We start from the raw sequence: 12,047 nt of genomic DNA on the forward strand, positions 1-12,047 counted from the left end.
AAGATTATCTGATGTTTAGCCTCAAAAGCGAGATCGCTTTCTTGTAAACGTCCGCCCACGCGAATAATGGAATCGGCATCGAGAAATGGATACAGATCTTTTATTCCGCTGTTCGGTGAAACTTCTCTCTTGTGTGTCAAGTCTTTTATTTCCTGCGCGTAGAATAAGGCTTGCGTTACTTTAATGCACGTATCTGTGGCTCGTTGCAAATCCTTGGCATTCAGTTTCGAAGTACAAACATTTCTCTTCGTGGGCCCTTTGCAATTATCAATGGAAATATGACAAAGTGCCATAACTCTTATCATTCTCAAAAAGTTAGAGCTTTCTTGTAAACGTCCGCCCATGCGAATAATGGAATCGGCGTCGAGGAATAGATACAGATCTTTTATTCCACTGTTTGGTGAAACTTCTCTCTTGTGTGTCAAGTCTTATTTCCTGCGCGTAGAATAAGGCTTGCATTACTTTAATGCACGTATCTGTGGCTCGTTGCAAATCCTTGGCATTCAGTTTCGAAGTACAAACATTTCTCTTCGTGGGCCCCTTGCAATTATCAATGAAAATATGACAAAGTGCCATAACTCTTATCATTCTCAAAAAGTTAGAGAATCTCGTAAGAATTTCATCTGATTTGTGGGTAGTTACCAATGAGGTTATTTTCACCTTCCTTCGTTCTGGTACTTCTGTAGGTGGATTCATTCCAAAACTGATCTCGTTGATGGCTAAATTCGGATATTTATCTGATTGGCTTAGAAATGCTGGTCCTTGTAACCAAAGTGAGTTTCCCTTTAGCTTCAGGCATTAGACTCCTCTCGATAACATATCAGCAGGATTATCCTTTGACCTTACATGCCGCCAATCACACACCTGCGTGTACTCCTGTATTTGAGCCACTCCATTTGCCACAAAGGGTTTCCATGTCTCTGGGTCCTTTGCAATCCATGCCAAAACAATCTGCGAATCTGTATATAAATATACCTTGTTTATTTGGAGATTCAATAAAGGTATCACTTTATTAACTAATTTTGCCAAGATAAGTGCTGCGCACAGTTCAAGGCGAGGTAAAGTAATTTTCTTAATCGTCGCAACTTTCCCTTTGCTGCACAATAACCGTGAATTAACTTCTCCTCCTGCAGTTACAGTTCTGACGTAAAGGCACGCGCCGTACATTCTCTCAGACGCATCAGAAAACCCGTGGATTTGAATGTTTATAATCTTCCCCCTAGGTAAAATGCATCGTGGAACCTTAATGTCGGAAATGTGGCATATTTGTGCTTGTAAAGCCTTCCATTCGTTTAATACATTTGAAGGTAACTCATCGACCTAGGATACATTTAATTTCCATAGTTTCTGTAGAAATTGTTTAAACAGTGCAATAACAGGCCCAATAATTCCGAGCGGATCGAAGAGTTGTGCGATTTGACTGGCAACCCTGCGCTTGCTTAATGTTTCTTGAATGTTCAAATCGTAGCAGGCTAAATTGTTTTCTTTCTTTGCACGTATCGTCGAAAAGCTTTGTTTATCGTAAGTAGGTTTGCTGCAGCCAGCAGCCGTATTGTTTCTTTGATTGTTGATAGCTGGGTGATTGTTGTTTACGAAACGATCATTGGTGTCTGCTTTCTCTGCTTGATCCCGCGTAGGGGAAGTTGTAATGCATTTCTTCCTCCCGTCGACTGGATTGCTGCGTGGATGGTAGGTTGTAAGGTGATGTTTCTTCGCCGGTGCGAGTGTAGCCAACTCAGCATTGTGTTCTGGCGCTAGCGCTGAATCTCTGGCCGTTAATATGCAAAGAGTGTCGGCGGTGGTATTCCAATTGACACCTAGAGTTTTTGTACTGTCGTCGTTAAACAGAATCGTGTCATTAACTTCCCGTAGTTCTAAAGGTATAGTTTCCATTACTCTTGCAGAATTGGATGCCCATTTTCGTAGCTTAAATCCTCCTGCCGATAATAATGCTGACAGTTCTTTACGTAGATTAATGGCTTGATTCTAGTCTTCTTGCCCTGACAGCAAGTCATCCATATAAAAGTCTCTCTTCAGTATTTCAGCAGCTTGTGGATAGTTGTGCATTTCGTCTGTCGCTAGTTGCTGTAGGCATTTAGTTGCTAGATATGAGCTAGATGTCAGGCCATAAGTTACAGTGTTTAATTCGTAGACCATCAGTGGTTCGTCTTGAGATTTTCTTCATAATATGCACTGTAATTTCCTATCAGAAGGGTGCATATGAATCATCCTATACATCTTCTCAATATCAGATTTCAGAGCGATTATATGAGTCCTGAAGCGAAGCAGTAAACCGAACAGATCCTATTGTAGAACCGGTCCTGCACTTTGTAGACAATTGAGTGACCGGCCACTGGTCGTTTTTGCTGAACCGTCGAATACGACCCGTACTTTCGTCGTGGAGCTGGCTATATTCACAACTGGGTGATGGGGGATGAAATATCAGATGTCTCCCGTTGCTGGCACCTCTCGCACTTCCTGCACTGCTTGCATGTGGTGTAGTCTCTCGTACTCGTTCATAAATTCCACATATTCTTTTTTCAATTCCAGTTCTCTCTCTAGTCGGTGTTCTAGCTGTAAAAATCTGGAGTGCGCATGTTCCAAAGATTCCCCTAATGCTGATCTATCTTCCGTCAAAGGTAAGCGTACCGTGTAAGTGCCATCTTCATTCCTTTCTGTAGTTTGGCGAAAATGTGCTTCCATTTTCTTTTCTTTAGGCGACATAATTTCTTCCGACAAATCTTCAACCGACCAGAAACGATGTAAGAGCATTTCCAACGGCTCACTCTGTATGAAGAATGATCTGCTTGGATGTGACGTTGTACCTGGAGTGTTGCCCACTACAATCCAACCAAACTGTGTGTTTTGTAACGTAGGATAAGGTCCTTGTTTCAACATCTTCTCTGGCAGTAGGATATCGAAAAATACACTTGCAGGAATTAAAATGTCAATCTTTGCAGGAACATTGAAGTTTTCATCCGCCAGGTCAATATCTGTAGGTATCTCCCATGTCGAAGTATCCATTTTTTCTGCAGGCAAACGTTCAGTAATATTTTTCAAGGCAGAACACTGTGCCTCTACTGTAAATTCATTGAATCTTGATTTTAATTCCACATTCACAGCATAAGGTGAATTTACAGTGTTGGAACTTATTCCCTGTATCAATGTATTTTGTCTCTGTCTTCGTAACCCAAGACGTTGTACCGTATCCATACCAATGAGGTTCACTTGAGACCCCGGGTCCAATAAGATGCGGCAGGGCAAGTATTTTCCATCTTTGTCCTTTGCTAGAACACAGGCAGTAGCCAGCAAAACATTCTGGTTCTTATTCTTTACTGAATACGATGAACTGGTTCCCTCTCTGACTTGAGGGTTGGAAACACTGCTTGCTTCATTCGCAGCTGATATTCCTGGAGGGAGGGGAGGTACACGGCGCTCGCCACCCCTTTCTTCTTGCAAACTCGTGTGATGACGCAACCTACAGGACCTGCAAGAGCCTGCTTTACAATTTAACACTGAGTGATTAGCAAAGCGCAAACAATTCGTGCATATGCGGTTCTCATGCAGGAATTTATATTTCTGTTTATTCGTCAATTTCAAAAATGACTGGCATCTGAATAAAGGATGAAAAGGAGATGCATCTCTGCAGTAGATGCAGTTTTTGCTCGACGCAGTAAAATACGTGTTAGATGCTTGTGGCGGTCTTGACTTAACGTTACTAACAGCTGGTGACCTTGAAAACAGCTTCGTCGATGTCGAAGGTTCATTTGCTTCGAATTTCTGTAGAGAGTTGCACTTAGCTTCTAAAAATATAAGCAATTCTTCGATGGTACTGAATTCTGTATTGCTTGATTGTTTCTCAAAGTCTCTTCTCGTACATTTATCCAATTTGGCTGAAAGATACTGAACGAGAAAAATATCAATTAAGTCCGCGTCTCCCTGAATGTTTCTTAATGCTTCTATAGAACTTCTAATCGTAGTTGTGAACTTTCTTAATTCTGTTACACTTTCCTTAGTGACTGAAAATACATTCAAAATGTCATTTACGTAAGCAGCGGCTATTAACTTTGGATTATTGTATTTGCGCTGAATCAAATCCCAGGCGACCTTGTAATTAGCACCTGTGAGTTGCAAATTCTCGATCGTTTGTAATGCATCACCCTTTAATGAAAGCCGTAAATACTGCAATCTTTGTATGTCTGACAAGGTTTCATTTTTTTCTATGAGGGCTACAAAAATATCTTGAAACGATGAAAATTGAGTATAGTTTCCGTCAAACGTTGGTAAAGTTACATCTGGGAGCTTGATTGGAGATATAGTTACAGGCTTACATGTATTATTCTTTCTCGTTGAGTCTTTGTCTATTATTGAAAGCATTTTAGCTTCTAACGTGAAGTAACTTTGCTCAAGTGACGCTCTCTTCTCGTCGTGAGATTGCTCATCTGATAATTCGGATATCTTGTCCATTACATCCTCTAGTTTTGACAAAACACTGTCGAGTTGCTTATGCCTGGCTACAATTTCGTTTACATGACCACTTGCCTCGTCATAATTCGACACGTAGTTCTGAAGCCGAGTTAATTGTCCTTGAATTACACTGCGTTGTCTCACGAGCTTCTCAAGCATTTCACTTTCTTCCGGCATTTTCTCAGGCAAGGTTAGGAATATGAACAAACAAGCATGGAAAAGGAAAATAAAAGGATCTACTCACGTACATGGAATCTGCAGCCGTCGATAATTCTTCTGCTCTTGGCAACCCTGTGACTGGATCGTGCTGTCCGTTGATTCTCCTAGCTCGCTCTAATTTCCCCTCGCGCGGCGTGGCTGAAGTGGCGGGAAAACTGCTTTGTTCTTAACTTCACTGTACTTTCACTGTCTGTATCACCTCACTTCACTAAACTGCACTTTCACCAGTCCCGTCGTTTACAGATATCCGTAATTCATCCGGTTTTGCGGAGGACCAAATGTTGCGGTAATGACCGACTTATGATGCGTTGAGACTCTGGTAATTTAAGAGAACTGTTTTACCTTAGGCGTAGTTCCACCAGATGAATAATACGGTACATCGATTTAGATTTTCGAATATTTATAATACTAAATAATACATAAATGGTATGTAGAACCGTAATTACAACTGTCTAATACATCACAGATAGTAGGAGACGCGCGCGTACTATGTTGCACGGCCGAGCTCACATGAGCAAGTAGTCCGTCTATTCCCTGCGCGCACATGCGCCGCAGATGGCTCGCAGCAGAATGCTTTCATTTCCGAACAGGGAGAGGACGTGTTGTTTGTTTGTTGCATTGCTGTGATATTTTAACCGGTCCGTTTGTTTAGTGTTTACTGGATTTAGAGTATTCTTTGTTGTATATAGCGTGTTGTTTTAGTGTGTTATTTTTTTGTACATAATTTTCTGTTCTGCTTGAGTATGTCGTGTGCTTGTGTGAAGAATGTCAAGCACAGGAGGCAATACTCGAGGATTTCCTCTCAAAGTTCAAACGCGGGAAAACGTTTGTTCTGTGCGCAAATATTTTGACCAAGAGAGAGACAATGGGGGTCCAATCATTTCTGTAAATAAAGTTCTGGATAGGACTGCTGCTGCTGTTGGCGTGTCTAAGAACACTATTGTTACCATAGGGAAAGAAGAATATAATGTGGTAGAAATATATCTATGCGAGGCTTCAAAACTGGAAACCCCAGGAAAGAAGACGAATATCACTAAATGCATGGCAAATTTAGATACCTTTCAGCAAGACGCTATTCGTCGCCATATTTACTCTTATTATAGGAGGAAAGTTCATCCCACTGTAGAGAAACTGCGCGTTTCGTTGAAAGATTCGGGACTTTTTCAAGGTGGGAAAACATCCTTAAGGACAGTCATAAAATCTCTGGGATTCTCATACATAAAAATTAATGGACACAAAATAAAGTATGGAGGCATGTGGGGATGTGGAGGTAGGGCTCCACACATTCTTGACCTCGACCATATTATGGAGGTGATGCGGTGATGTGGTTCACCAACTGCCTTTACCCTAGGTTTGCCCTAGGTACTCATTTGGGCTGAGCCGCTAGGGATAATTGATTGATTGATTCATTCATTCATTTGTTGTTTTAAGTCCACTTTATGCACGGGAAGGCTAATCGGGACTGGACCTACACTTTAAAGTGGGATCCAAACTACTGTGCCATGTGCCTCCACTGGGTATCGAACCACGGACCCCTTGATTACAAGGCGACGACGTTACCACTATGCCATCGGGGAGGCCTGCTAAGGATATTTGAAAGAGTTCCCCAAACCACCGCGGGTCTCCCGCGTAAAAGTCAGATGCCTCACCAACTGGACTTTGTGCAATTCAGTTGCGGTATAATTGAAAGATGGGCAGACTTTAACGGCGACTTCGGAAAGAAATGATTATTGAAAGTGTATATATTCAATATTTTCAGAATGGATTGAAAAGGTAACCTGTAAACAATGCTAGTTTCGTTAATTCGTTCATGTTGTAAGGGAGATGGAAATGAAGGGAGAAAACAATAACACATTCATCATTGTTATTCCATTTTCCCCGAAAAACAATAACACATTTCATCATTGTTGTTCCTTTTCATAACATGTTTTCCTCGACACAGCGTCAGACGGCTGCACTGTGTACCGTACCGCATGATATGGCAACACCGTGATGCGTGTTCCTTCAGCTCTCAATACCAAACTAATTTTACGGCAGGTATAGATACTGTTTGGACATTTTCTGGGTATTTTTCACACATATTTTGAATATGGAAAAACCTTCAGAGACTAGATTTAGGCACATGAAGGACCTTGTGCACACACAGGTTTATAATATGTACTTCTCCCCCCCCCCTCCCTTTACACACAGGTGTCAACATAACAAAAACATGTTTCATATTCACTGTATATTCATGTTAAGTAGCCACTGAACTCCTTAGCTGAGTGGTTAGCAAAGTGGGCTAGAATGCCAGTGGTTCGAATCTCGGCCTCAGCATGGGTGTTCTTTGTGTGTTCCTTCATCATGTCACTCATCCTCATCTTTGAGATTACCCAAAACTGGCAGAAAACCGAAGTTAAATAGACCAAATTAATCAATGACGTTGAGCCGAGTATGTAGAGATTTTGAGCTGATTATTTACTAGCATGTGCAAGCAATGGAACTTCCTCAATGCAAAGTGGCGTGGAAAGTGTTTGCATACATTTGTGGCTCATTGGATCACACAATGGTTATGAATAATGCTATACATTTGGATGATGTTACATGAGTTATAGTTCAAGACTATCACCGAGTTTGAGGACAAACATATAGCTGAATGGTGACAGACATTGCGAATGATTCTTTCCAAGGAAACATTAATGTCAATTTCTGGATAACATGTGGACATTTACTGGATATTCCAAGGATGTCCTGGATTCAAGATCCCATGATGGATGTCCAATTTCCTTTGGAGATTTGGCTGCAAGGGACATATTATACAAAGGGTTGAGATGATACTCATACCAATGTCAATACTTTACAGATTCCCATGAAAAGAGATAATTGAAAATTTTAACAATGAAAAGTTGTTCAAAATATTTATTAATATTAGTAGGTGAATATTCAATTTCAATTATAAGCATAAATTTACCAGAGTTTGCTTCAAAATATTCAAGAATTACATCAGAATAGCCAAGTACCTATTATGAATCACAGAATACAGTTTTTCACACATTACTGCAAAATAAATGGAAACTTGGAATTTTGCACAACTCCCAGAATAATTAGACACTGAAAGTGTTGGCCAGCATTTTTTTAAGTCTGTGAAAGACCAAAATGCAGGAGAAGTATTAGCTGGTAACACAAAATAAAATTCAACCCATACTTTGTTACCAATACAGCAGCATTAGTTTCAGCTCAGGCCTAATTATATACAGCATAAATGAAACACCTGTTCACATCTACACTGATATATTTATATCTTATTATATTCCCCTTTACCTGAAATGATCAAACATTCATTATAAACAATTCAAACATTAGTTGGTTTAAAAAGCAATAAAGTCCATTTCGATTTAACCAAATCATATTCCTTCAGCATCCAACAGATATTCAGTGAAAGTTTTGTTTCACGTCAGTTTCGGGAAGGTTTCAAATGTCTCAAGTTGTCATTTTGATCAAAGAGGCTGTTAGTTGACCATACATTAATAGCCATAGAACAGGTTCAAAATTCATCCATATTCTGCTTATCAACAAGAGCATATGCAGGGAGAGCAGATACAATTGTCCCTCCTTAGATTCCAAAATATATGTATGTCAAAAAAATACAGGCTTCATAATCTGTTCCTTAATTTGTCTAATACAAATATATTAAACTAATAGCTTCTTGTGGTCCTTAGTAGAGTGCTACAGAAGGAATGTTATCAAACACTGTAGTACACAAGAAATGGATCTCAGAAGGCATCATTCACACTCAAGGAAGTTCAATGCTCTGCTGGATTTCAGAGTTAAATCAGGGGACAATGTTTTGAGTAACCATATTGGGAATCCCAACAAAAATACAAAATACACATCAATGAAGAAACAAAAACGATCTGATTCACCGATTTACCTGGAGTAATTATTTTTTTCAGAAGCTGGTTTTAAAATAAAGAAATGAGTGGCTTTTTCAGAGCAAGTGAATTTGCAGATATGTAGGGATGGAACAATTATTAGTCGACTGTGGTAAATTCATTGCAATTATTTATTAAAAAAATGTTCAAATGCAGAGATAAATGCATCTTGCATGCTTTAATAAGCATGGACTTAAACTGGAAGAGCAAGGTTGCGACTGTTGTGGTACAATTGCAAGCTGATAGCTTTTCACCACACATTCTCAGGAGTCCTGGCCTTGGTAAGAGTGTACCTCTGCAACTGTTCTTTTACTAATTTCATCTAACCAATCTGCACAATGTGATGTGTGTGTTGTGAACTGTGCGATTTAGAAAAAAGAAACTGGCACCACTGTTACAAGTAAGATGACCAACAGTATAATAGTCTTGTAACCTTGTAGTTCTTGTTATACTTTTTGTTGTAATTAAGTACTATAAGTACATTATTTAATAAGAACATTAGTCTTAATAGTTAATAGCAAGAACAAGACACACATCAATACAAGCATCCTGAACAAGTAGAAAAGAGCAATAAAATAATGCAAATACAAATGGGAATGTTCAGGAGAAGGAGATGTATCCTAAAGCTTTTTTTGTGTACTACTGACCTGTGTTGAATTTTCTTAGTGATTTGAACAAGTTAGAACAAATGCATAACTGTACTGTTACTGTGAAAGCTGTAATAATCTTTGTCACAGAATCAAACAGATTCCCCTACTATGTTGAGACTAGGTCAACAGAGAATTTGTACTTTTTGCATTCTGAACATTTTGTAGATATGGTGACTGACTGATTGATTTTGCTATTTAACTTCACTTTTCTGCCACCTTTAGCTAATCACGAAGATAAGGGTGAGTAATGATATGATGAAATTGATGAAAAAGAACATTCAAAAAGAACACCCATGCCCAGGCTGAGAGTCAAATCCGGGATCCCTGGCATCGTAGCATGCTGTGATAATCACTCCACCATGGATATGGTGAATGAGTTGCAAGCAATAGCAATTGAAAGCTGGTGTAATGGATGCATGTATTTGATGGCTAAATGTTCCAGTCAACTTAATATGCTCTTCAAACACAGCTACTAAACATATTTTCAATGAAAGAGCATATCAATATTTTGATGCTGTTTCTTTTCTTTTTTCAAAGAAAGTTTTGAAAGCCATACTATTGTGGTGAATGCAAAGAGCAGCCATGAATAAAAGAACCTTCAGCCAAAAGCTTTATTGCATCTTCCACTCCATCCATTCAACTCTGGGTATAAGGAAGCCTGCTCCACTCTACCTGTGCCCTTCATGTGCAAGTACGATGCACAGGAAGTATAGATCAAATGTTGCTGAGTTAGTGTTTTAAGTCCACTTTATGCACAGTAAGGCTAATCGGGACTGGACCTACAGTTTAAAGAGAATCTAAACCACTATTTCCCTCCACCAGGTATCGGACCCGGGACTCCTTGATTACAAGGCGACGACGCTTTTACTGTGCCATCGGGGAGGCCTATAGATCAAATGTGTTTGCATCAAGTCTACCAGATCTCTTCAGGATAACTAGTCTTACCATATGTCCGGGATTAGCCTGGACAGTCCTGGTTTTTTAATGCTGTCCGAGATTTGCAAAATGTCCAAGGTTTTGAGAATCTGAACATGAAAATAGCTACCGGTATTGGATATTCACGACCAGAATTTATGACCGGCAAGGATCGATTATACCTCTTCTTTCTTCGAGATATCTAATTCCGAGCGGTTCAGTTTCCGTACTTCCGTGAGCATCTTAGTGGTCTTTCAAGAGTGTGAAGTAACTCGTCTACACGTTTTTGATAATTATAAGTATTTACAAGGGCTTTGCATTTGGCAATGGGCAAAAGAAAATGTGTATTTAACGTCATCAAAAATGTATTATCCCATAGCAGCACCTAAGTTTGTTGCCAGCAATAGAAATAATTCTTGCCATTTTTGATGTGCTAAAATCATACTTCCAGTCTTGTGACAAACGCCCAAAATTATTATTTGATTTTTTTGAAAATCCAGAAAGTGAATTGTATTTGTAATTTTTTCATGGTTCTCTACAGTTATTTAAAAATGTAGTTTTGAAATTTTAAGCTAATTCTATCACAGCAACGGAAGCATTTCAGACATATTCTCAATTAATTTGTCAACTTCAGGAAAGAAAAACCCATAAATTTATACCATCTTCTGCCAAAGAATTGCTATGCACTCGAAAAGAAAATTATGATGCTCAGGAACAAAAATTCTTCTCAAGTGTAGACAATTTTCATAATTCTATTATCCAATACTTAGAGTTCTGGAGAAACAATAATAATAATTAATAACATTAATAATGTTCCAATAAAATGTTAAGGCTTTTAAGTCATTTCAATTTATTTTTGTAAAAAACCAGTAGTAATGAGTTGATTGCAAATATGTCCTGGGTTGGACTCAAAAATATATGGTAAGCCTAAGGATAACACAACTTTACATGGGACCACTTTCACTTTCTCTTATTTATTCAAGTTTCCAACCCTCGAGCATACTCATTTGTAGTGGAATAATTGACAGATCGTTCACTGAGAATGTAAATGTTCTATGTCAAATTTTTCATTTTTTCAGGAAAGCCCTTTGAAATTTGACATGATATATTTATTGAACCTTGTCACCATTGCGCTGAAAGTTTGTATCATTGCAAAGGCTGATATATTGAAGCCTCTCTAAAAATAAGTAGTTGTTTGGTTAGGTATTTATGATGTAAATAATTATTGAAATTTTAGATAGAACAATTGCACGTCAACACTAGTTTTAATTTTGGAGTGCCAATGTTCTATCTCCCAGATATAACACTGCAGTCTGGAAACGAGATGGAGATGAAACAATTTCATTATAAATTTGTCATTCGGTAGCAAAGTAAAATAAATAATTCATATTTTGGGAAATCAATCAACTAGTTTCATTCCACTATTATTCTAAATTTTTGTCTGTTAACCACGAAAGTATGAACAGAAGACCATTACTATTGCTTAACATCTCCCACAAGTGACTGAGGTTAGAATGCAAGTGGTTTATCTCTCACTCGGATGGTGCTTGTAGTTTTTTGAGGAAATTGTTTTAAGGGTTCATTGGCTGTTGGGGTTTTGCATTCTCATGGCTGCTTCCAAATTCTGTACATGGACCAAAAGACTCAATATATCAATATTGGTTGTATGTAGGCATCAGACCAAAGCAGAGATGAAACAATTGCATCCTAACTACACTACAACAGTGTTTACAATTTGTGCATCATTGTGCACTATGGAAAAGGACAATTGTATCATGTGTAATAAAATACAATAACATACCTTCAAACACCATTTTAATGTGGCAATAATAGTAGAAATATTTTTGTAATGTGCACCTGTAACCAGTTTCAGCCCACAATCATC

At 38.7% G+C, this 12,047-nt stretch overlaps 2 protein-coding genes across 3 annotated transcripts in view; both read right to left on the reverse strand.

Annotated features, from left to right (window-relative positions):
• Nucleotides 1–12,047, reverse strand: part of LOC146002816 (uncharacterized) — a 103,249-nt gene that overhangs the window by 13,111 nt on the left and 78,091 nt on the right. The gene's annotated exons all lie outside the window — the stretch shown is intronic.
• LOC146002970 (uncharacterized) lies at nucleotides 2,443–4,644 on the reverse strand. The gene has a single exon (XM_083141126.1). It carries the CDS (start codon nucleotides 4,642–4,644, stop codon nucleotides 2,443–2,445), a length of 2,202 nt encoding a protein of 733 aa, XP_082997252.1.

This window comes from Lepisma saccharinum, chromosome 19, assembly GCF_977018435.1.
Source record: "Lepisma saccharinum chromosome 19, izLepSacc3.1, whole genome shotgun sequence".
Classification (NCBI taxonomy): Eukaryota; Metazoa; Arthropoda; class Insecta; order Zygentoma; family Lepismatidae; genus Lepisma; species Lepisma saccharinum.